Raw genomic sequence first — 26,102 nt, 5'->3', positions numbered from 1 at the left:
AACTGTTTAATTACAGACATTGTTTCAGTAGCCTTGTAGCATCCAATTATGTTTCCTTCATATCTTTGTTTAAAATTACTGCAAAGACGCAGTATGTATTCAGGACACACCACAATCCCCAGAATCCATGTTATCATGATTGCAAAACCTGAGCGAAACAGGATTATCCATTGTGCACGGGATTATTTAGAACGTGTCAAAATGATAAGGGTTTAGAATATTTGTTGCCCCTATGGGAGGATGGAAGCTATCCATACTGATCAGTACATGTGGTAGGGGTTTAGTTAAAAGTTTGGAGTATAAAATCTGCTTTCTTCTTCCACACTATGAACTAGTGCTCCATTTTAAAAACTGATGCAAAATTGTGCACTGAAGGGTGTAGCCTTATGTCGAGACTTGAATCTGGTTAATTACTGTTTGGTTCTTACTTAGGACTCCAGTTGTCTGTCGGCTTTCAATTTACAGACAGTCTCATCACATACACACAATCAGCTTAGTGAAAATCAAGGGGTGAATTGAGTTGGTTGCTTTCCCTCTTTTTTTCAGAATCCTAAAAACAAACATTGCAGATAATATTTCTCAAAATGTACACTCAGCTTACCAATAAATCTTATGTTTAAGTCAGGACTCCAGTCACCTGTGGTTTTAGACCACTATCTACATACCTTGGAGAGCAAGGATAAATAAATCTCGTACTCTTCCCAGAGATGAAGACTTGAGTACAAATATCCCACTGGGACTCAGCTGCAGATGTTTTAAACTCTGTACTGCCTGGGGTGAGTAGAAAATGGCAGCCATGACCCTTTTTACAAAGAGAATTTGAAAATACGTATGTAACATTTTACTTTGCATCTCAGTGGCCCAATCGCCATAAACAAACTCAAAAGCAAAAGACCATTGATGCTGAAAACATGAAATAAAAACAGGAAATGCTGGAAATACTCAGCATTAGGCTGTATCTGTAGAGAGGAAAAATAAAGTTAACATTTTAGATCCGTCTCCTTTCCTCTTATTGTCAAGCAATCAATTTTAGCATCCATATGTTTGGACAAGTAAGCATTAGTTTAGCTGTTTATTTTATTATAGATGATATGGCCAAGCTTGATCTTGATGCAGCCTTTCAGTATCCACATATGCATGCTTCCTGAGGGATAGATGGATGGTAATGGAGACAGTGATTTTCTTTCTCCCCAGGTTGGGAATATTAAGCTCAACTTTCCCCCCGTTGAGCCCAAGTTGACTTGCTATGAACTAGGGATTAAATTTTGCTATCAAGATGTTCCACTCTTGACTTCATGAATGTGTTGTCTCTTTTGAAGTCCACACCCATATCTCTTGTATCTCCATATTTGAATCTCTGCACACAGGTTTCCACCCCTTCCACAACAGTGACGCAGCCAGACAGAAATTACATCCCCTGACCGTGCATTAGTCCTACTTTTCCTCTTCTGCCTTTGACACAGTTGAGAACATCATTTTCATCCATCATCTTTCCTCCTTTCCCTGGCTTGCTTCCACTCTGGTGACTACTGCCTCTTAGCACCATTTGTGAAATGTACGATAGCTAGCATGTATTAGGATTTGTTTTGAGCATTATAATAGCACTAATTCATAACTTGGAAGTTGCAGGGAAGGGCGAGGGGGCTTGCATTGATATAGTCCCTGTTATGACCCCAGGACATCCCAAAGCACTTTGACCACTTTCAAAAGTAGAACTGCACAGTTGTAGGAACTGAGAGCCAATTTACACACAGCAATGCCACACAAACAGCAATATGACAATGACCAAGTTACTGTTTTTTAAGTAATGTTAATGGAAAATATTGGCCAGTGCAATCTGGCACAACTTCTTTTCAAATAGTCTCCCAGGATTTTATTTTACAACCACTTGAGAAGACAGATTGGGCCTCAGTTAAACATCACACATGAGCAATGGTGCAGTACTGGTGGGCCTAGATTTTGTGCTCAAGTCTTTGGAGTAAGACTTGAACCCACAACCCTTCTGACACAGAGGTGGGTGTGTTACCCTTAAACCGTGGAGTAGTTAATCTGGATGTGCATGACTGTGAACACGTTAGGAAATAAAGGCAAAGCAACATGAGATACATTACCTAATAAAAGCGAATTACTGCGGATCCTGGAATCTGAGACCAAAAGAGAAAATGCTGGAAAATCTCAGCAGGTCTGGCAGCATCTGTAAGGAGAGAAAAGAGCTGACGTTTCGAGTCCAGATGACCCTTTGTCAAAGCTAAAAGGCATAGGCTATGCCTTTTAGCGTTGACAAAGAGTCATCTGGACTCGAAATGTCAACTCTTTTCTCTCCTTACAGATGCTGCCAGACCTGCTGAGATTTTCCAGCATTTTCTCTTTTGGTTTGACTTGCATTACCCTTTGGCTAAGGGGTAGATTATCTGGATGAACATGACTTTGTGAAGAAAGGCAAAGGAACTGACGGCAAATAAAGCAAGACAGCCTAGAAACTGAAAGGCAGAAAAAAATATGGGATTGGATTTTCAGCCTCTGCTGGGCCTGGGAATGGTGGTAGGTGGGGCTAAAAGTTAGCCCTGCAAACTAGTGCGCTGGTTTCCTGGCTCCATCCCACCTCTGGATCTTTTGTGCAGAGGTGGGATCAGGGGTCAGCAGGATACCCAGCCAGTCATACTGATTAAGAATCTAATTAAAGCCAACCAAAGGAGGCCATATTTCAGTTGACTTCAAGATTCACACAAGTGGCAGGGACCAATTTAGGTGACTGGAGATAGGCCCTTGGGTGTCAGCACTCATGGCAGGCCTAGAAGCCACAGGCTGTCCTATTAAGGAATGTTGTTCCTCTGTTTAAGAAAGGGAATAGAAATGACCCTGGTAATTATAGACCGGTTAGTCTGACTTCGGTGGTTGGTAAATTGATGGAAAAGGTCCTTAGGGATGGGATTTACGACCATTTAGAAAGATGCGGATTAATCCGGGATAGTCAGCACGGATTTGTGAAGGGCAAATCGTGCCTCACAAATTTGATAGAATTTTTTGAGGAGGTAACTAGGTGTGTTGATGAAGGTAGGGCGGTTGATGTCATATACATGGATTTTAGTAAGGCGTTTGATATGGTCGGCTTATGATGAAAGTAAGGAGGTGTGGGATAGAGGGAAAGTTGGCCGATTGGATAGGTAACTGGCTATCTGATCGAAGACAGAGGGTGGTGGTGGATGGAAAATTTTCGGACTGGAGGCAGGTTGCTAGCGGAGTGCCGCAGGGATCGGTGCTTGGTCCTCTGCTCTTTGTGATTTTTATTAATGACTTAGAGGAGGGGGCTGAAGGGTGGATCAGTAAATTTGCTGATGACACCAAGATTGGTGGAGTAGTGGATGAGGTGGAGGGCTGTTGTAGGCTGCAAAGAGACATAGATAGGATGCAAAGCTGGGCTGAAAAATGGCAAATGGAGTTTAACCCTGATAAATGTGAGGTGATTCATTTTGGTAGGACTAATTTAAATGTGGATTACAGGGTCAAAGGTAGGGTTCTGAAGACTGTGGAGGAACAGAGAGATCTTGGGGTCCATATCCACAGATCTCTAAAGGTTGCCACTCAAGTGGATAGAGCTGTGAAGAAGGCATATAGTGTGTTAGCTTTTATTAACAGGGGGTTGGAGTTTAAGAGCCGTGGGGTTATGCTGCAACTGTACAGGACCTTGGTGAGACCGCATTTGGAATATTGCGTGCAGTTCTGGTCACCTCACTATAAGAAGGATGTGGAAGCGCTGGAAAGAGTGCAGAGGAGAATTACCAGGATGCTGCCTGGTTTGGAGTGTCGGTCTTATGAGGAAAGGTTGAGGGAGCTGGGGCTGTTCTCTCTGGAGCGGAGGAGATTGAGGGGAGACTTAATAGAGGTTTATAAAATGATGAAGGGGATAGATCGAGTGAACGTTCAAAGACTATTTCCTCGGGTGGATGGAGCTATTACAAGGGGGCATAACTATAGGGTTCATGGTGGGAGATATAGGAAGGATATCAGAGGTAGGTTCTTCACGCAGAGAGTGGTTGGGGTGTGGAATGGACTGCCTGCAGTGATAGTGGAGTCAGACACTTTAGGAACATTTAAGCGGTTATTGGATAGGCACATGGAGCACACCAGGATGGTAGGGAGTGGGATAGCTTGATCTTGGTTTCAGATGAAGGTCGGCACAACATCGTGGGCCGAAGGGCCTGTTCTGTGCTGTTATGTTCTATGTTTCCCCACCCAGTCAATGTTGGCTTGGCTGCCTCCATCTTGTGCCTTACTCTACACCCATTGCAGTTTGCTGCTCTTTTCAAGTTGGAAATTCTCTGATCAGCTTGTCTTTTGGTGCCCACTCGCTGTCCTTAATTGGACGGTAACCCTGCCCTCTGTGTCTTAATTGGCCATTCCAAAGAAAATCGCAGCTGAGTGTCCCCCTATGCAGGCTCAGATGAGATGCACCGGAGTGTGGCGACTTCTTGCAAGCTGTGCCCAGCATACCCTCTAATTCTATTTTTTACTCTCGTTCTATGCTTCTAAAACTTCATTCTAACTCTTATAAACTCTGTTAACAATGCACTACATTCTGCATCCTCTCCTTTCCTTCTCTATATACAGTATGCTTTGTCTGTTTAGCGTGCAAGAAACAATACTTTTCACTGTATAATAATACATGTGACAAATCAAATCAATTCAAGACCCAGAAACAATCCCAATCTCTGCTTTCCCTCCAGGAAAGAAAGTCAGCTTTAAATCTTTGAAAGACTATTTGTATCACTACAAAAAGTATCTTTACGAGAAAAAAACAACTTATAAAAGTTCTCGACTAGCTCCTCTGAAGTGTGTGCTCAAAACAAATTTAAAAGCTGCATAGAAATATTTTAAGAGGCATACCAGCTAAAGGAAACAAAAACTAGTGAGACCTAGGATTTATTCAAAGGTCACTGGAGAATAATGACACCATGTTTGCTGTTAGATATGGGAATCCAGGCAATTTCTGACTATTTAATTATGGAAAGTGTTTAAATTGTAATAATCATCATTTAAATGTTAGGTTTTTCTCTGAAGGTGTTTAGAGGGCGATGTGCTGCCAATGCAGATTGAAGCTTTTTCCTTTAAGGGAGTTGTATAAATGCTGCAGATAATTCCCCAGAGTTTAACATTATTACTGATTCTGCTGTTCACAAATTATATGGTAGATAATCGACCGAGTCAAGCTTCCTGAAAATGATTTTATGTTTTAGAAGCTGATAAATGATTTCAACAGATGACGACAAATGTTAAATTCAATTCCAAAAAACAATTGCCCAAAGTTATAGGGTAGAATCATTGTTCAATTTGAAAATTTCTTGATTTTGGTCGTTGTATCGAATGCTAGAGTTACAATGTACTCGGTGCAATGTTCAAGTAAGTGTGATGATTTGTGTACATGCCAAAACCTTTCCAGGCTGGCAAGGACAAGTACGTGGAGAATCAGGGGCGGTAATGGAGGTGTTAAATTATGCAAGAGTGGAATAGAATAGATATGAGCACATTGTGTCCAAAAACTAAATATAAAAGATGTAGAATACAGGACAGGAAAAATATTTCTGAGGAAGATTATGATGCTGTGATTCATTACAGAATTGATGATTGAAGTGGAGATTACATCAATATTTAAGAATAGGTTAGAAAGCAGTTGGAGGAAAAGGAATGAAGGGAACAATACAGGCATTTGGGATTAATTGTACAGTTAATGGAGGGTAAATGCCATCATGGAGTAATTGGGACAGACGGAAGAGCTTTGGTAGTATTTTTGTACAAATATAAACGTCCTACCCCACTGGTGAGTTATTTAATTTATTCTACAGTACAGCTTGAAAGAGTTTTAGTGGTCTTGTACAATAACTCAATAATAGCTAAAGGAATTGCTTTTGATTCAGTGAATCTTTGTTAACATTTATTTAATACTGCAATGAAGTTACTATGAAAATCCCCTAGTCGCCACAGTCCGGCATTTGTTCGGGTACATTGAGGCAGAATTTAGCATGGCCAATGCACCTAATCAGCACGTCTTTCAGACTGTGGGAGGAAACCGGAGCACCCGGAGGAAGCCCACGCAGACACAGGGAGAATGTGCAGACTCTGCACAGACAGTGACCCAAGCCGGGAATTGAACCCGGGTCCCTGGCGCTGTGAGGCAGCCGTGCTAACCCACTGTGCCACCGTGCTGTCCTTTGCAGACTGGTATGTCAATTCAGAGAGCTAATGATTTTGTGGCACACTCCACCGTCAATTAATTTTATGTTTTATTTAATTCAAAAGGTGGCAACCTGGTTGGGAGACTTCAGAAACTTTCTCTAAAGAACGACCTAGGAGGTCAGAGCCTGTAACTACATTGTGACAATTGACCTCGCAAAATTGAATGGGATATGCTGATACAGCAAGTCACAATGGTAAATGTGAACAAAAACATGTCAACATTCATAACGAGCTGTAGTTTTTGGATGGGAGGCTCATGCCCTACACTCTTTTCATTACACTGTGTTTTGGAATATTTTTCTCTGTTTTAAGCTGCTGTATAAATACAAGTTGCTCTCATTCCAGTGGAATCATTTAGTTTTATTGCCAGAGATAATCTAGAGGTTATAATTATTCTCAATTATTATGAAGAGCATTACTAACATATAGTTAGTGATGAGATCATTCTCCAGTAGGAACGAAATATCAAACTTATTCCAATGGTGCAAATGATTTTACAATGTACACTTCATAAAGCACATAGCGGCACGGTACACTATGTGTAGTGTACACGGCACGGTAGCACAGTGGCTAGCACTGCTGCTTCACAGCTCCAGGGACCTGGGTCATTGTCTGTGTGGAGTTTGCACATTCTCCCTGTGTCTGCGTGGGTTTCCTCCGGGTGCTCCGGTTTCCTCCCACAGTCCAAAGATGTGCGGGCTAGGTTGATTGGCCATTCTAAATTGCCCCTTGGTGCCCCGGGATGCATAGGTTAGAGAGATTAGTGGGTAAATATGTCGGGTTATGGGGATAGGGCCTGGATGGGATTGTGGTTGGTGCAGACTCGATGGGCCGAATGGCCTCTTTCTGCACTGTAGGGATTCTATGATTCACATCACATACAAGTTTCCTCAGGAAGGAAGGGGACAAATATTGGGAGCCTTTGTAACCTTTTCTTTCCTCCTCTTCCTTCCTTCTCCAAAAATGAGTCTATCCCCTCAGGGCCAACCAAGGCTTTGATGGTGCATGAAAAGTGATGAAAAGGAACCTAAGGGGACAAAAAATACATAGTTAATAATGCATTTTTAAAAAACAAGTCACATAAGTAGCAATGCCAGGATACTAGTTCTTAATCTCATACAGACTCTCAGTGTTGTGTCTAATTATTTGTGCAGGACCATTGGGTACTAGCTCTTGTTCAGATTAATTATGGAACACTATACTCTTACCACGTAAGTGTTATCTGCATCCTTGAAGGAGGGCAATGTTGATTTATAGCTATAGAATTAATTGTATTGCTATTAGCTCCAGACACAAGAAATTGAATTGCTTCCATACTAATACAAAATCAAAATACTGTGGATGCTGGAAATCTGAAATAAAAACGGAAGATGCTGGATACAATGTGTACAATTCGAAAAGGGATGTGGAGCAAAGAGACCTAGGGGTGTACGTGTACAATTCATTTAAGGTGATGGGGAAATTTGAGAAAGCAGTTAAAATGTACTGCATCCTGGACTTTGAATAGGGACATAGAGTGCAAAATACAGGAAGTTATGACAAACCTGTATAAAACATTTGTTTGACCTTATCTCAGTCTTAAACCACCCCCAACCCCCTGTGCTACAACTATGAGCTCATGTCCGAGACTGTTCTAGAAAGGGGAACATTTGGTTGACATTTACTTTATCGATCCTGTTGAATATTTTATATATCTCAATCAAATCTCCCCTCATTCTTCTGTACTCCAACAAGTACAAGCCTAAGCTACTCAACCACTCCTCGTACAACAGCCCTTTCAAACCTGAACCTTTTCTGAATCGCCTCCAGTGCCACCACATCTTTCTCAAAGAAGGTGACCAAAACTGAACACAATACTCCAAGTGGGTCTCACCAATGCCTTATACAATTGTAACAACATTTCTCTACTTTTATACTCTAGACCCTTTGCAATAAATGCTAAGATTCCATTTGCCTTATAACATTTTGTACCATCATACCCACATTCTGAGACTCATGCACAAGGACACCCAGATCCCTCTGCACAGACACCTTTTAAATCTGTTTCCCATTTAAATAGTAATTTGCCCTTTTATTTTTCCAGCCAAAGTGGATAACCTCACATTTATCCACATTAAAATCCATCTGCCAGATTCTGGCCCATTCCCCTAGCCTGTCAACATCCACTTGTAAACTCCTCATCACTGCCTGCTTTCCCACCTATCTTTGTGTTGTCAGCCAATTTCGCTAAGCTACACACTATCCCTGCTTGTAGACTTTGATATAAATTATAAATAGTTGTGGTCTGAGAACTGAACCCTGTGGGACCCTACTAGTTACAGATCACCAACTGGAGAAGGACCCATTTATCCTAACCCTCTGCTTTCTATCAGTCAGTAAGAAGTTTAACAACACCAGGTTAAAGTCCAACAGGTTTATTTGGTAGCAAAAGCCACACAAGCTTTCGGAGCTCTTAGCCCCTTCTTCAGGTGAGTGGGAATTCTGTTCACAAACAGAGCTTATAAAGACACAGACTCAATTTACATGAATAATGGTTGGAATGCGAATACTTACAACTAATCAAGTCTTTAAGAAACGAAACAATGTGAGTGGAGAGAGCATCAAGACAGGCTAAAAAGATGTGTATTGTCTCCAGACAAGACAGCCAGTGAAACTCTGCAGGTCCACGCAACTGTGGGAGTTACAAATAGTGTGACATGAACCCAATATCCCGGTTGAGGCCGTCCTCGTGTGTGCGGAACTTGGCTATCAGTTTCTGCTCAGCGACTCTGCGCTGTCGTGTGTCGCGAAGGCCGCCTTGGAGAACGCTTACCCGAATATCAGAGGCCGAATGCCCGTGACTACATATCTACATACAATTCTATCAGTCAGCCAGTCCTCAATCCAAGCCACTACTCTACCCCAATTCCTTGGGATTTAATGTGAAAGCATTAACGATTGTGATTGGAGAAGCTGGGGCTATTTGCCTTGGAGAGGAGATTTGGTAGAGGTATTAAAACTCATGAAGGGTCTGTGCACTGTAGATAGAAACTTATTGGTGGAAAGATCAAGAACCAAAGGGCACAGGTAGAAGGTGATTTGCAAAAGAAGCAATGGCAAAATGTGGAAAAGCTTCTTTACGCAGTGAGTGGTTAGGAACTGGAATGTACTGCCTGTGAGAAAGTGGTACAGATCGATTCAATTGTGGCCTTTAAAAAGCAATTGAATTAGTATCTGAAAAGGAAATTTTTCAGGGCTGCAGAGATAATGGGAGTGGAACTAGGTGAGTTGCTCTTTCAGCGATCCAGCAGGGACACAATGGGCCAAAGAGCCTCCTGTGCTGTAACTATTCAATGATTCTAAATACTCAGCAAGTCAGACAGCATCTATAGAGAGAAAAAGCACACTGACGTTTCAGGTCTGTGACCTTTCATGACCTGAAGACCTGAAACCTTAACTCTCGTTTAGCTCTCTCCCAAAACCTGCCTGATGTGAGCATTGCCAGAATTTCTGTTTTTAATGGAACAAAAAAAGTTTCATTGGTGCTTCAAGAAAATGGCAGAACAAATCGAGGCATGCTGAGAATGAGGTGATATGTGGTTGCAATGAATTCAAAATTAATTGCATATCTGAGAATCCTTTCAGCATCTAGTTGAATCCTTTTCTGAAATTAAAAATTGTAGATTTTTTGTGCAGGCATGGTGGCACAGTGGTTAGCACTGCTGCTTCACAGCTCCAGGGACCTGGGTTTGATTCCCGGCTTGGGTCACTGTCTGTGTGGAGTTTGCACATTCTCCTCGTGTCTGGGTTTCCTCCGGGTGCTCCGGTTTCCTCCCACAGTCCAAAGCTGTGCGGGTTAGGTTGATTGGCCATGCTAAAAATTGCCCCTTAGAGTCCTGCAATGCGTAGGTTAGAGGGATTAGTGGGTAAATATGTAGGGATATGGGGGTAGGGCCTGGGTGGGATTGTGGTCAATGCAGACTCGATGGGCCCAAATGGCCTCTTTCTGCACTGTAGGGATTCTATGATTCTAGGTGATTAACATTTGTCAATTTTGTTTGGGTGTAATTGCTTCTCACCCCCTTCTTTGATCTTTCTTCTTTCAGGTAGCCAACCACGGAACCAAGTAATAGCAGCCATCATCTTCCTGTAGTCATTTCTTCTTCCTGACCCCAATCCCAAGACATATACGGTCACACATATCTAATTGGAGTGGCTCAGCGAGCTAGAACATCAACAGGAATGAGTGTTCACAGAGCGGGTGTTCTTGGGGTATATCTACTACTGATTCTGCAAATTCAAGGTAAGCTCAATTTTGTCCCCCTTGATCCTAGTTTTTCAATGCGTTACCATTGGCAGCATGCCTCCAAGTGTGATTCCGAAGCTCTGCAATTCCCTCCCTGAACCTCTAATAGTCTCTACCTCTCTCCCCTCCTTTAAACATTCTTTGAAGAAGCCTTTGGTTATCTGTCCTACTATCTCCTTATGTTATCCCAGTGTCAAATTTTGTATGAATGGCCTTGGGTCATTTTACTACATTAAAAGGTGCGATATAGATGTAAGTTATTGTTTTAAATTTTGGTTTTTGAAATTTAAGGTTGTGTTGCGAAAAGTAGGGAGCAAAATGTTTTTTCCTCTTTGCAAAAAAGTGAATTTTTAGAATGTGCATTATTTTTGCTCTTCTGTTTTCACTCTTGTCTCCACTATATAAAGTTTTTGACTGGGAGGGGTGGGAGTGCTGCGTGAGAGAGAAGAAAGATAGATGAATGTGTAATATGTGCACAAGCTTCATATTGATCTTCCTATATGTAGCATGAACTTCACTATAACAAACCCAGGTTTAAAGTGTAAATAAATACCTTTTGTGGTTTGACCTAAGCATTCACACACAACACAGAAACTGCTGATTTGTTGGTTTTCAGTCTCCAGCTCCAAAAGCATGGACTTTGTGCAGTCAATGGCTATGTTAATCATTCAGTACTATACAGTACATTCAAGGCAGGGTTGAGAGATTTTCATATACTAAGGGAATTGAGGGATATGACAGTTGGGCAGAAGAGTGGAGTTGAGGTAGACAATCTCTCTCTTCACATACCATACCCTAAGAGAACATTTGCAACCATGGACCTCTGTTAATCTTATTTTAGAGACATGGATCATCTTCATTGATGGTGCATTCATGCAGTTTGCAAGTCCCTTTAAAAAGATAATTCTTTGCCTGTCTTGATCTCTTTCACCATTGATCTCATCAGCATCAAACTTCCTTCTTCATTTTTTAAAATTCTGTGCCAAGAAATTCCAACTTTCTCTTCCTAACTTTTGTCAGCAGAGTTCTTTTGATCTACAGGGTTTTTAACAGTATCTGTTCATTGGTACTCTGACTTGTCCCAAGATACCTTCATTGTTCACCTCTGAAGTTTCAATTCGTCTCTTGCTTCATTGATTGTCCAATACTCGCTATGGTATGAGGCATTAATTTGCCATGATGGACTGGGAAACATTACTGAAAGGAAAGACAGTGGATAGGCAATAGCAGACACTTAAAGAACGAATAGGTGAACTCCAGAAGTTCTTTATTCCTGTTTGGCGCAAGAGTGGTAAGGGAATTGTGGCCAAACCATGGTTTACAAGGAAGATTAGAGATAGTATCAGATTCAAGAGAGAAGCATACAAATTGGCAAGAAAAAGCAATCGGCCTGAGGATTGGGAACAGTTTAAAATTCAGCAAAGAAGGACCAAGGGATTGAAATCTTAGAAAGAAATCTTAGAAACCCTACAGCACAGAGAAAGGCCATTCGGCCCATCGAGTCTGCACCGACCACAATCCCACCCAGACCCTACCCCCATATCTCTACATATTTACCCACTAATCCCTCTAACCTACGCATCCCAGGACACTAAGGGCAATTTTAGCATGGCCAATCAACCTAACCCGCACATCTTTGGACTGTGGGAGGAAACCGGAGCACCACGCAGACACGAAGAGAATGTGCAAACTCCACACAGACAGTGACCCAAGCCGGGAATCGAACCCAGGTCCCTGGAGCTGTGAAGCAGCAGTGCTAACCACTGTGCCACCGTGCTTCTTGATTAAGAAGATAAAAATAGAGTATGAAAGTAGGCTTGTGGGGAACATATAAAAATTAACCGTAAAAGTTTGTATAGATATGTAAAGAGAAAAAGATTGACAAAAATGAATGTAGGCCCTTTACAGTCAGAAACGGGAGAATTCATAACGGGAAATAAAGAAATGGCTGAGGAACTAAATTCGTACTTTGCTTCAGTCTTCACAAAGGAAGATATGAATAATGTACCAGCATTAGTCGAGAAATATTGTGGGGAAAATTGATGGGATTAAAGATGGATAAATCCCCAGGTCCTGATGATCTTCATTCCAGAGTACTTAAGGAAGTGGCCCTGGAAATAGTAGGTCCATTGGTGGTTAGTTTCCAAAATTCCTTGGACTCTGGAATAGTTCCTCCAGATAGGAGGGTAGCTAATCATAGAAATCATAGAAACCCTACAGTGCAGAAGGAGGCCATTCGGCCCATCGAGTCTGCACCGACCACAATCCCACCCAGCCCTACCCCCACATATTTTACCCGCTAATCCCTCTAACCTATGCATTTTAGAATTCTAAGGGGCAATTTTTAACCTGGCCAATCAACCTAACCTGCACATCTTTGGACTGTGGGAGGAAACCGGAGCACCCGGAGGAAACCCACGCAGACACGAGGAGAATGTGCAAACTCCACACAGACAGTGACCCGAGCCGGGAATCGAACCCGGGACCCTGGAGCTGTGAAGCAGCAGTGCTAACCACTGTGCTACCGTGCCGCCCCATGTAATGTAAGCCTGCTGTTCAAAAAGGGAGGTAGAGAGAAAACAGGAACTATAGACCAGCGAGCCTAACGTCGGTACTGGGGAAGTTGCTACAGTAGAACATAGAACATAGAAAAGCTACAGCACAAACAGGCCCTTCGGCTCACGAGTTGCGCCGAACATGTCCCTACCTACTAGGCTTACCTATAACCCTCTATCTTACTAACTTCCATGAACTTATCCAAAAGTCTCTGAAAATATCCTATCGAATCCGCCTCCACCACCACTACTGGCAGCCGATTCCACTCACCCACCACCCTCTGAGTGAAAAACCTACGCCTAACATCTCCTCTGTATCTACTCCCCAGCACCCTAAACCTGTGACCTCTTGTGGCAACCATTTCAGCCCTGGGTAAAAGCCTCTGAGAATCCACTCTATCAATACCCCTCAACATCTTATACACCTCTATAAGGTCACCTCTCATCCTTCGCTTCTCCAAGGAGAAAAGACCTAGCTCTCTCAACCTATCCTCATAAGGCATGCCACCTAATCCAGGCAACATCCTTGTAAATCTCCTCTGCACCCTTTCTATGGCTTCCACATCCTTTCTGTAATGAGGCGACCGGAACTGGGCACAGTACTCCAAGTGGGGTCTGACCAGGGTCCTATTCAACTGCAGCATTATCTCCCGATTTCTAAACTCAATTCCTCTATTGATGAAGGCCAGTATTCCATACGCCGCCTTAACCACAGCCTCTACCTGCGACGCTGCTTTGAGCGTCCTATGAACCCAGACCCCAAGATCCTTCTGATCTTCCACACTGCCAAGCGTCTTACCCTTAATATTATATTATTTCATCCTATTTGACCTGCCAAAATAAACCACCACACACTTATCTGGGTTGAAGTCCATCTGCCACTTCTCCGCCCAGTCTTGCATCCTATCTATGTCTCAGACATAGATATGTATTATCAAGGAATTCATAACTCGCCATTTGGAAGGCAATGGTGTAATCAGACAAAGTCAGCATGGATTTACAAAAGGGAAATGATGCTTGACTAATGTATTGGAATTTTTTGAGGCTGTAACTTGTCAAGTTGACCGAGGAGAACCAGTGGATGTGGTTTACATTTAGACTTTCAGAAGGCTTTCGACAAAGCCTCACATAACAGACTACAATGTAAAGTTAAAAGCACATGGGATTGCAGGTAATGTATTGAGATGGATAGAAAGCTGGTTCGCAAATAGGAAGCAAAGAGTTGGCAGAAATGGGTCTTTTTTCTGATTGGCAGTCAGTGACTCGTGGGGTTCCGCAAGGATCTGTGCTCAGACCCCAACTGTTCACGTTATATATTAACGATTTGGAAGAGGGAATTGAATGTGTTATCTCCAAATTTGCAAATGATACAAAGTTGGGTGGGAGGGTGAGCTGTGGGGAGGATGCAGAGATGCTTAGCATGATTTGGACAGGCTGAGTGTGTGGGCATATGCATGGCAGATGCAGTATAATGTAGATAAATGGAGATTATCCACTTTGGTAACAGGAATAGGAAGACAGATTATTATTTGAATGGGTGTAAATTGAGAGACGGTTATTCAGTGAGTCCTTGTGCATCAGTTGCTGAAAGTAAGCGCGCACGTACAGCAGGCAGTAAAGAAGGCAAATGATATGTTGGCTTTCATAGCAAGAAGATTTGAGGATAAGGATGTTTTGCTGCAATTGTATAGGGCGTTGGTGAGCCAACACCTGGAGTATTGTGTGCAGTTTTGGTGTCCATATCTGAGGAAGGATGTCCTTGCTATAGAAGGAGTACAGTGAAGGTTTACCAGGCGGATTCCTGGGCTGGCAGGTCTGTCATATGAGGAGAGACTAAGTCGGTTAGGATTACATTCACTGGAGTTTAGAGTGAGGGGGTCTCATAGAAACTTATAAAATTCTAATAGAATTAGACAGGGTAGATTTAGAAAGAATACTCCCAATGGTGGGGGAGTCCAGAACTAGGGGTCATAGTTTGAGGATAAGGGGTGAACCTTTTTAGAACTGAGGTGAGGAGAAATTTCTTCACCCAGAGGGTGGTGAATGTGTGGGATTCACTACCACAGAATGTAGTTGAGGCCAAAATGTTGTCTGATTTGGAGAAGAAATTAGATATAGCTCTAGGGGCTAAAGGGATCAAGGGATATGGGGGGGAAAAGAGGGGATCAGGATATTGAATTCGATGATCAGTCATGATCAAAATGAATGGGGGAGCAGGCTCAAAGGGCCGAATGGCCTACTCCTGCTTCTAGTTTCTATGTTTCCATATGTCAAAATTGGTGTGATGTAGCAATCCAAGTTTCTGAGTGTTGTTTTCATAACTAATGTTGAGTTGATCATTTTATATTCTGGTATGATTTTCTTTTTGGATACCACGAAACAGTTTATGCTCAGTCCTATCTTCTCACTTTCACTTTGTATTCTGTCCAAAATCTTTTGCAGTGTCTCTTCAGAGTCGGCAATAAAAGTGGTGACATTGGCGTAATTTACATTGTTAAATTTGTAACCTCCAACTAATTCAGGAAGGTCTTTAATCTAAGAATAGTTTCACTGAACAAACGGAATAAATTTAGAGGGAATAACACCCATATCTGACCCCTCTTTAATTTTCACAAAATATCTTAGATCATTTTCTATAATCCTTATGGTACATATGCATGTAATGTAGGTGAGGAAGTTCCAGGATTTTGACCCAGCGACAGTGAAGGAAAGACAAAATCTGAAGCATGAAAAACTGATGAGCATGATAGAGTTTCTTAATCTTGATGGCAAAGATCTGAGATTGATGAGAAATCTTTATTGGTAAAAGATCAGCAGTATTTATTGAATCCATAAAAGAAGGACTAGGCATTAAGTAAAGCTTTTTAGTAGATAAAGGTATTATGGGGTGGCACAGTGGTTAGCACTGCTGCCTCACAGCAGCAGGGACCTGGGTGTAATTCCGGCCTTGGGTGACTGTCTGTGTGGAGTTTGCACGTTCTTCCTCTGTCTGTGTAGGTTTCCCCTCACAGTCCAAAGATGTGCAGGTTAGGTGGATTGGCCATGGTAAATTGCCCCTTAGTGTCCAAAGATATGTAGGTTAGGTTAATTAGCTATGGTAAAATGCCTGAGTATATTGCTCTTGAGGAGAGTCAGTGCAGGCCAATAGAGTCAGTGCAGACTCAATAGGCTGAATGGCCCCCTTCCGCACTGTAGAGATTCTGTGATAAAGAATATGGAACCAAGGTAAACAAATTAAGTTGAGATAGTGGTGTAGTGGTAATATCACTGGACTGGTAATCCAGAGGCCCAGGCCAATGCCTTGGAGACACAGGTTCATATTCCAGCATGACAGCTGGTGGAATTTAAATTCAATATAAAAAAGGAATCTGGAATTGAAAGCTAATCTTAGTGATGGTGACCATGCAATCATCATCAATTATTGTAAAAACCCACAAATATCTTTTGGAGAAGGAAATATGCTGTCCTTAACCAGTCTAGCCACAGATCCACAGCAATGTGGTTGACTCTTCTCTCTGGAATGGCCTGCTAAGTAGGCAACAAGTGCTGGCCTTGCTGGTAACACCCACATCCCATCAAATAATGAGAAAGGAATCAGCCTATTAGTCGTGATCTAATTGAATGAGGAACAGGTTTGATGAGTTAAGTGGCCAATTTCTAATTAGAAAATTGGCAGTAAAAGCAGGAAGAAAGGCAAAGTATGTGGGAATCTTTTGAAAAAGTCCCACATAAGAGGTTAGTATGCAAAATTAAAGTGCGTGGGATTAGGGGTAATATATTGGCGTGGATTGAGAATTAATTAGCAGACAGGAAACGGAAAGTAGGAATAAATGTGTCTCTTTCAAAGTGGCAGGCAGTGACTAGTGGGATCCTGCAGGAATCGGGGCTTGGGCCTCAGTTATTCACAATATAAGTCAATGACTTGGACGAGGAAACCAAAAGTAATATTTTCAAGTTTTCTAACAACACAAAACTTGATGGGAATGTGAGGAGGTGTTAAGACGCTTCAAAGTGATTTAGACAAGCACACAATTAGGAAGACATATGGTATGTCGGCCTTCATTTTAAGAGGACTTGAGTACAGGAGCAAGGATGTCTGCAGCTGTACAGGGCCTTGGTGAGACCACACCAGGAATATTGTGTGCAGTTTTGGTCTCCTTATCTAAGAAAGGTTGTACTTGCCACAGAGGCAGTATGGTGAAGGTTCACCAGACTGATTCCTGGGGTGGTAGGATTATTGAATGAGTAGACATTGGGTTTACTGGGCCTGTATTCACTAGAATTTAGAAGAATGAGAGGGGATCTAATTGAAGCATACAAAATTCTAACAGGATTGGACAGACTGGATGCAAGAGTGTTGTTTCCTCTGGCTGGGGGGGGTCTTGAACAAGGGCCATTTAGGACTGAGATGAGAAGAAATGTCTTCACTCAGAGGGTGGTGATCCTGTGAAATTCTCTACCATAGAAAGCTATGGAGGCCAAGTCACTGAATATATTTAAGAAGGAAATAGATTTCTAGACTCTCAAAATGTTGAGTACGGGGAGAGTGAGGGAGAATGGTGTTGAGATAAGGATCACCCATGATCATATTGAATGGTGGAGCAGCCTTGAAGGGCCGAATGGCCTACTTCTATCTTATGTTAACCAAAAAGTAGATTTTTTTCAACCTTGAATAATTTAACCATTTGTGATTATTTTTTTGTTGTCCCAACATTATTAACAGCGTAGTACGAAAATCCAGTATTATTCAGTTGCGATGAATCCGATTTATCCATGAGTTTTAATGCCAAAAAAACCCAGAATGGTACTGATGTCGTCTGAACAATCAACACGCTCACTGTTTTATCTTAAAAGAAGCAAGAATGGGAAGAAGAAGCCTATTTATAACAAACCTGTCCAAGTGATTGCAAATCACAGTGGAAAATATTAATATTTGGTTTGTGAATCTATTAGTGCTGGAGAAAAGATGGGAGTAAACCAGCATCAAAGTCCAGTGGACATTAGACTTTCAGTTCCTGTTGGAAATAAAACAAGCTAAGAAGCACGATGGATTACCCATAGACTTGTGTGAATGCTGGCAGCGATGCTCTGCACTATTGGGTTTCTAACTACAGGAAGCTCATACAGGAAGTTATTGCCTGATTGCTGGGGAATTTATTTCTCTCGACGCACTGCTGCTTCCTGAAAGCAGCATACTCAACAGTTCCTGGAGACAATATAAGCAGTTTTATTACATCAATTTCAAAAACCAGAACAAAACATTAATCACTTGCAGGAAACCAACATTTTTTGTGCAGTAATAGTAAGTGCAGTGATGTTACACGGACTTATTGAAAACTAGCACTGTGCAACACCCCTCTGGACAAAACAGATTAGTATTTTGCTTTCATATTAAACCAGATTGGAAATCTGCTTTAAGATCCATAAATAATAATCCAAATGGCAAGTTCCTTAGTTTGTCTTGGGATATGAAATGCACATTATTCACCCTCAGTCCTATAACAATTGTAGCAGAATTTTAGTTTGTTAAAATGTTATTTTAACATTTTTACTCGAATCATGCTGTGAACCATGGATAACTGTCGGCCACGTTGATTATTCCTGTTGCATACCAAATCAAATATAGCATCATGCTCTCCCAACCTTCTATCTATCTCTCGTTTCTGTTTTTTTTTCCTCATGTTCTGGAACTCATCTAGTCTGTAACGATGGCCCATTGCCAGGATGGCTCCATTGGCGAGATGTGCGGTTCAGATTAGTGCCAACAGAGTGGGTTTGATTCCTGTTCTGGCTAAAGTAGACTTAGGACCTGTTTCTCTCCCCTGCCCCTGAAAACTACTGCTGACAAAAACAGTCGAGAAAATGGTTCAGGATGAAGCATCAGCAGACGATGAGCCGAGGAGTTGCCTTTGGACAGAACATACATAACATGACGTTCGCTCTATTTACCTCATTCCTACTGATCTGCATCCCACCTAACTTCCCTTCCAGCCCTGGCTCGCCCCCTACCTGCTCATCGATATTTAAATGGTAATGATACTCCACCTTAGAAATTGCTTCTGTCCTTGTGAATTACCATCTCATCATAAATCTTCCTTTCCTTGCCACAGTTCTGGAATGTGTTGATAATGCCCAAATCAATGCACATAGAATCATAGAAACCCTACAGTGCAGAAGGAGGCCATTCGGCCCATCGAGTCTGCACCGACCACAATCCCACCCCAGGCCCTATCCCCACATATTTTACCTGCTAATCCCTCTAACCTACACATCCCAGGACTCTAAGGGGCAATTTTTTAACCTGGCCAATCAACCTAACCCGCACATCTTTGGACTGTGGGAGGAAACTGGAGCACCCGGAGGAAACCCACGCAGACACGAGGAGAATGTGCAAACTCCACACAGACAGTGACCCAAGCCGGGAATCGAACCCAGGACCCTGGAGCTGTGAAGCAGCAGTGCTAACCACTGTGCTACCGTGCCGCCCGACATCTTGCCTGTAACATGATTCCTCCACTCGACCTGGAGCAGGCTATCAAACAGGCCCAACCAAAGTCTCTCATGGTGGCATTTATAATTGATGAACTTATCCCTCCTTGATCTCTTTAGATCATTTGATGTGGTCAACTGCAACACCTTTCCCTCCATTCATTTTTGTAGGACTGCCCTCACTTAGTTTCACTGTTGTTCATTTGATTGTAGTCAGAGCTTCTCCAGAAATGGATTCTCTTTCTGACCCCATGTCATTACTTTTGGAATCTTATCCTCAGCCACCTCTCTTCCACATCCACTTGGCTGGGGCTGAGCTTCAACATACATATACACTGAACAAAGAACAATACAGCACAGGAACAGGCCCTTCGGCCCTCCAAGCCCGTGCCGCTTCCTGGTCCAAACTAGACCATTCTTTTGTATCCCTCCATTCCCACTCCGTTCATATGGCTGTCTAGATAAGTCTTAAACGTTCCCAGTGTGTCCGCCTCCACCACCTTGCCTGGCAGCACATTCCAGGCCCCCACCACCCTCTGTGTAAAATATGTCCTTCTGATATCTGTGTTAAACCTCCCCTCCCCCCTTCACCTTGAACCTATGACCCCTCGTGAACGTCACCACCGACCTGGGGAAAAGCTTCCCACCGTTCACCCTATCTATGCCTTTCATAATTTTATACACCTCTATTAAGTCTCCCCTCATCCTCCGTCTTTCCAGGGAGAACAACCCCAGTTTATCCAATCTCTCCTCATAACTAAGCCCCTCCATACCAGGCAACATCCTGGTAAACCTCCTCTGTACTCTCTCCAAAGCCTCCACGTCCTTCTGGTAGTGTGGCGACCAGAACTGGACGCAGTATTCCAAATGCGGCCGAACCAACGTTCTATACATCTGCAACATCAGACCCCAACTTTTATACTCTATGCCCCGTCCTATAAAGGCAAGCATGCCATATGCCTTCTTCACCACCTTCTCCACCTGTGACATCACCTTCAAGGATCTGTGGACTTGCACACCCAGGTCCCTCTGCGTATCTACACCCTTTATGGTTCTGCCATTTATCGTATAGCTCCTCCCTACATTATTTCTACCAAAATGCATCACTTCTCATTTATCAGGATTGAACTCCATCTGCCATTTCTTTGCCCAAATTTCCAGCCTATCTATATCCTTCTGTAGCTTCTGACAATGCTCCTCACTATCTGCAAGTCCTGCCAATTTTGTGTCGTCCGCAAACTTACTGATCACCCCAGTTACACCTTCTTCCAGATCGTTTATATAAATCCCAAACAGCACAGGTCCCAATACAGAGCCCTGCAGAACACCACTAGTCACAGGCCTCCAGCCGGAAAAAGACCCTTCCACTACCACCCTCTGTCTTCTGTGACCAAGCCAGTTCTCCACCCATCTAGCCACCTCCCCCTTTATCCCATGAGATCCAACCTTTTTCACCAGCCTACCATGAGGGACTTTGTCAAACGCTTTACTAAAGTCCATATAGACGACATCCACGGCCCTTCCCTCGTCAACCATTCTGGTCACTTCTTCAAAAACCTCCACCAGGTTAGTGAGGCATGACTACCCTCTCACAAAACCATGCTGACTATCGTTAATGAGTTTATTCCTTTCTAAATGCGCATACATCCTATCTCTAAGAATCTTCTCCAACAACTTCCCTATCACGGACGTCAAGCTCACCGGCCTATAATTACCCGGGTTATCCTTCCTACCCTTCTTAAATAACGGGACCACATTGGCTATCCTCCAATCCTCTGGGACCTCACCTGCGTCCAGTGACGAGACAAAGATTTGCATCAGAGGCCCAGCGATTTCATCTCTCGTCTCCCTGAGCAGCCTTGGATAGATTCCATCAGGCCCTGGGGATTTGTCAGTCTTTATATTCTCTAACAAACCTAACACTTCCTCCCTTGTAATAGAGATTTTCTCCAACGGTTCAACACTCCCCTCCGAGACACTCCCAGTCAACACATCCCTCTCCTTTGTGAATACCGACGCAAAGTATTCATTTAGGATCTCCCCTACTTCTTTGGGCCCCAAGCATAATTCCCCACTTTTGTCCCTGAGAGGTCCGATTTTTCCCCTGACAACCCTTTTGTTCCTAACGTATGAATAAAATGCCTTGGGATTCTCCTTAATCCTGTCTGCCAAGGACATTTCGTGACCCCTTTTTGCCCTTCTAATTCCCCGTTTGAGTTCTTTCCTACTTTGTACTCCTCCAGAACTCCCTCTGTTTTTAGCTGCCTGGACCTAACATACGCCTCTCTTTTCTTTTTGACCAGTCCCTCAATTTCCCTGGTTATCCACGGTTCTTGAATCCTACCACTGATGATACGTAACTCTACTTCTCCATCACCTGCCTTTAAGTCTCCATTCCTTATGTGCCAAGGGACTGTTGTTCAACGTACAGTCTTGGTTAAGCTACATGTTTCTCCAGTTAAGCATTGGGAAGACGGATGCCATCATTTCAGCCTCTGCTTTCACGCTCTTTCTACCAATTCTATCTCTGTCACTGGCCATTTGATCAGGTTAAACCACTGTTCATGACCATGTTGTTCTATTTAACCCCGAGTTTAGCCTTAACTCCATTATCTCTCCCATCACAAAGACCACCTACGTGAATCTTTTTAATGCTATCTGTCTCAAACTACCTGCCTTTGTCACCTCCAAATGCGACTAATACAATGGTCTCCTGGCAGACATATCATTCTGCACTCCACACAATCTTCAACTACCTTCTACCAAGTCCTGCTTGCCCATTATTCCTATTCATACTGACATACATTGGTTCCCAACACCTTTAAAATTCTCACTCTTGTATTCAAATCCCTTATGACCTCGCCCCGCCCCACCCCACCCCACCCTGTATTTGTAACCTCCTTCAGCCCTACAAGTGCTCTCCCTGTTTTCCTCCCCCATCGTGCTAAAATGAATAGTTCTTGCACACATTCTTTCAGCATAAAGTTTAGTATCTAGTCTCAAAATAAATTTTATTGGTGCAGTTAACTTGTCAGTGAATCACTATAATTTTACAAAGAGACCACACTTTTCAGTCAGTTCTCTTTCACACTGACCTACACTGGCTCCCTGTACTCAAAACATCTCAGCTGAAAACCTTTACAAATCACTCCACCTTCCTATTTGCCCTACATCTGTCCTTTAGCCTTACCTCCCCTAAGGTCCACTACCTCTGGCCTTCTATCTGGTGTCCAATCTATGACCCTACTGTGTAGAATTCCATCCTTAGACTCCTCCACCTCAGCACTTTCACCAATTTTAAACGCATCCTTAATGGCCATCCCTTTAAATAAACCTTCGGCCACTTAACTTTGCTGACAGAGTATTATTGTTGAATTTAGTGTTGTGTGAACTGTCTGTGATGATTCCCCAATCTCAACTTGTCAGGCTTTCTTTCCTCTGAATTCACTGCCCTCTTATCCTTCCTAAATGTCTCCCTTCACGTAAACTCTCCAACCCAAATACATGGCCATCCCTGACCTCGCCATTTCCCAGGGTCTTGCTAGTCCCATTGTATCAATCATAGATGAGGCCATCTCTGATCTCTTCCTCATATCATTCCTCTTCCATGGCCCAACCCCCAGCTCCTTTTGTATCTGGCCCTGGAAAAATTATCCCTCAACTCACAACTGTACTTCCAAGTCCCAGCTGTCTTAACTTTTGGCCCTCCATCTGGTACCACATTTCTGCAGCTACTCATGTGCTCAGCTGTACCCTCATTTCCAGTTTTGATGTTGTTATGAGCAGGGAAGTGAGGCAAACTGAAATCCTTTATTTTTGCCGGTAAGCAGAGGTGTTTTCATTTGTGAAATAGGCTGTGGCATGTTTCCCCAAACCCTCTATGTGAATTTTGAAGTGACTCAGTAAGTTCTCTTTAGCGTTAAGGCAAGAGTACAGGTTATTAATACATTCAAACCCGCTGCAGTTTTATACAAACATGCGTGCACACAAAAAGAAGTTAGGAATGACAGCTTTTACAGCTTCAAATAACTTAAAAGAAAAAGAACCTCAGATTTGGATTTCAGTTCATGTGTTTGCCAGAGTCCAGTGAGAGTTCCTTCATGTAGGAGTTACAGCTCGGGGGTTCAGTTAACTGAAAGCAGGAATTGCAGAATTTCTTTAAAGTTGATGATGATGCAGTGAGGTAAAGTTGGTTATACATAGACTTGCTCTGCTTACCAGGTGATGGCAGGAATCTTTCCGAAAACCAGACTTAGACTTGAGTTTTCTATTTATTAGTGTTACAAGTAGGTTTACACTGCAGTGAAGTTACTGTGAAAATCCCCCAGTCGCCACACTCTGGCACCTGTTCGGGTACACTGAGGGAAAATTTAGCATGGCCAATGCGCTTAACCAGTCTTTCAGAATGTGGGAGGAAACCTACACAAACGGGGAGAACGTGCAGACTCCGCACAGACAATGACCCAGGCCAGGAATTGAACCTGGGTCCCTGGCCCTGTGAGGTAGCAGTGTTTGCCACTCTGCCGCACTGATGCAGGCTATTGGTTGGGCTGGAGTCCTGCTGTGGTGTCTGCAGGCTGGAGGTTAAACAGCAGACTCAGTTGCGAATCTAGGAATGTAGCAATAACTTTCCAAAAAGACAAAGTATTTGGTCATGTGATGTTGCCCATAAATTAGTCAGTGATGAGTTAACGAGCAGTTTCTGTGCCTCTGTCAAAACAGTAAGAAGTTTAGCAACACCAGGTTAAAGTCCAACAGGTTTATTTGGTAGCAAACGCCACACAAGCTTTCGGAGCTCCAAGCCCCTTCTTGTTAAACTTCTTACTGTGTTTACCCCAGTCCAACGCCGGCAACTCCACATCATGACTACCTCTGTCAAAATCCATTGTTCATCGTAGGAGATAGATGTGACTATTAATGCAGGTATAATGAGTCTTAAGAACATAAGAACATAAGAAATAGGAGCAGGAGTAGGCCATCTGGCCCTTCAAGCCTGCCCCGCCATTCAACAAGATCATGGCTGATCTGAAGCGAATCAGTACCACTTACCCGCCTGCTCCCCATAACCCCTAATTCCCTTATCGATCAGAAAACTATCTACCCGTGATTTAAACATATTCAACGAGGAAGCCTCCACCACTTCAATGGGCAGAGAATTCCAGAGATTCACTACCCTCTGAGAGAAGAAGTTCCCCCTCAACTCTGTTCTGAACCGGCCCCCCCTTATTTTGAGGCTGTGCCCTCTAGTTCTGGTTTCCCTTCTAAGTGGAAAGAATCTCTCCACCTCTACCCTATCCAGCCCCTTCATTATCTTATATGTCTCTATAAGATCACCCCTCATCCTTCTAAACTCCAACGAGTACAGACCCAATCTGTTTAATCTCTCCTCATAAGCTACACCCCTCATCTCCGGTATCAACCTCGCGAACCTTCTCTGCACTCCCCCCAAGGCCAATATATCCTTTCGCAAATAAGGGGACCAAAACTGCACACAGTACTCCAGTTGCGGCCTCACCAGTGCCTTGTACAGTTGCAGCAAGACCTCCCTGCTTTTATATTCTATCCCCCTCGCGATAATGGCCAACATTCCATTCATCTTCTTGATCACCTGCTGCACCTGCAGACTGAGTTTTTGCGATTTGTGCACAAGGACCCCCAGGTCCCTCTGCACAGTCGCACGATGTAATTTTTCTCCATTTAAATAATATTCCAATTTACTATTATTTCTTCCAAAGTGGATAACCTCACATTTGCTAACGTTATATTCCATCTGCCAGATCCTCACTCACTCGCTCAGCCTATCCAAATCTCTCTGCAGACTTTCCGCGTCCTCCACGCAATTCGCTTTCCCACTCACCTTCGTGTCATCAGCAAACTTGAATACCCTACATTCAGTCCCCTCCTCCAGATCATCTATGTAAATGGTAAACAATTGAGGCCCCAGCACCGATCCCTGCGGCACGCCACTGGTCACCAACTGCCAACCCGAAAAGCACCCATTTATCCCAACTCTCTGCTTCCTGTTAGATAGCCAATCCCCAATCCATGCCAACACCTTACCCCTAACTCCGTGTACCCCAATCTTCTGCAGCAACCTTTTGTGAGGCACCTTATCGAACGCCTTCTGGAAATCTAAAAACACCACATCCACCGGTTCCCCTCTGTCAACCGCACTAGTGACATCTTCATAAAAGTCCAGTAGATTCGTCAAACACGACTTTCCCTTCATGAATCCATGCTGCGTCTGCTTGATCGAACCATTCTTATTCAGGTGCTCTGTTATTTCCTCTTTAATAATGGACTCTAGCATCTTCCCAACTACGGACGTTAAGCTAACCGGCCTGTAGTTACCCGCCTTTTGTCTACTTCCTTTTTTAAACAGCGGCGTAACAGTAGCTGTTTTCCAGTCAGCCGGCACTACCCCAGAGTCCAGCGAATTTTGATAAATTCCTACTCACGCATCTGCTATTACCTCAGCCATTTCTTCCAGTACCCTGGGATGCATTCCATCCGGGCCCGGGGACTTGTCTACCTTCAGTCCT

General features: G+C 43.1%; 1 protein-coding gene across 2 annotated transcripts in view; it reads left to right on the top strand.

Annotated features, from left to right (window-relative positions):
* bmpr1aa (bone morphogenetic protein receptor, type IAa) overlaps positions 1 to 26,102 on the top strand; it is a 234,190-nt gene that overhangs the window by 144,001 nt on the left and 64,087 nt on the right. Inside the window, exons 4-5 of one of the 2 annotated variants that reach the window (XM_078199699.1) lie at positions 6,295 to 6,425; positions 10,317 to 10,513. In XM_078199699.1, the coding sequence (XP_078055825.1) occupies positions 10,453 to 10,513 (61 nt within the window). In that variant the 5' untranslated portion in view covers positions 6,295 to 6,425; positions 10,317 to 10,452. The remainder of the gene's footprint in view (positions 1 to 6,294; positions 6,426 to 10,316; positions 10,514 to 26,102) is intronic. The other variant, XM_078199697.1, reaches the window with a different exon arrangement.

Source organism: Mustelus asterias, chromosome 28 (assembly GCF_964213995.1).
Source record: "Mustelus asterias chromosome 28, sMusAst1.hap1.1, whole genome shotgun sequence".
Classification (NCBI taxonomy): domain Eukaryota; kingdom Metazoa; phylum Chordata; class Chondrichthyes; order Carcharhiniformes; family Triakidae; genus Mustelus; species Mustelus asterias.
The sequence above is the reverse complement of the archived record's forward strand: the minus strand, read 5'-3'. Positions and strand labels throughout refer to the sequence as shown.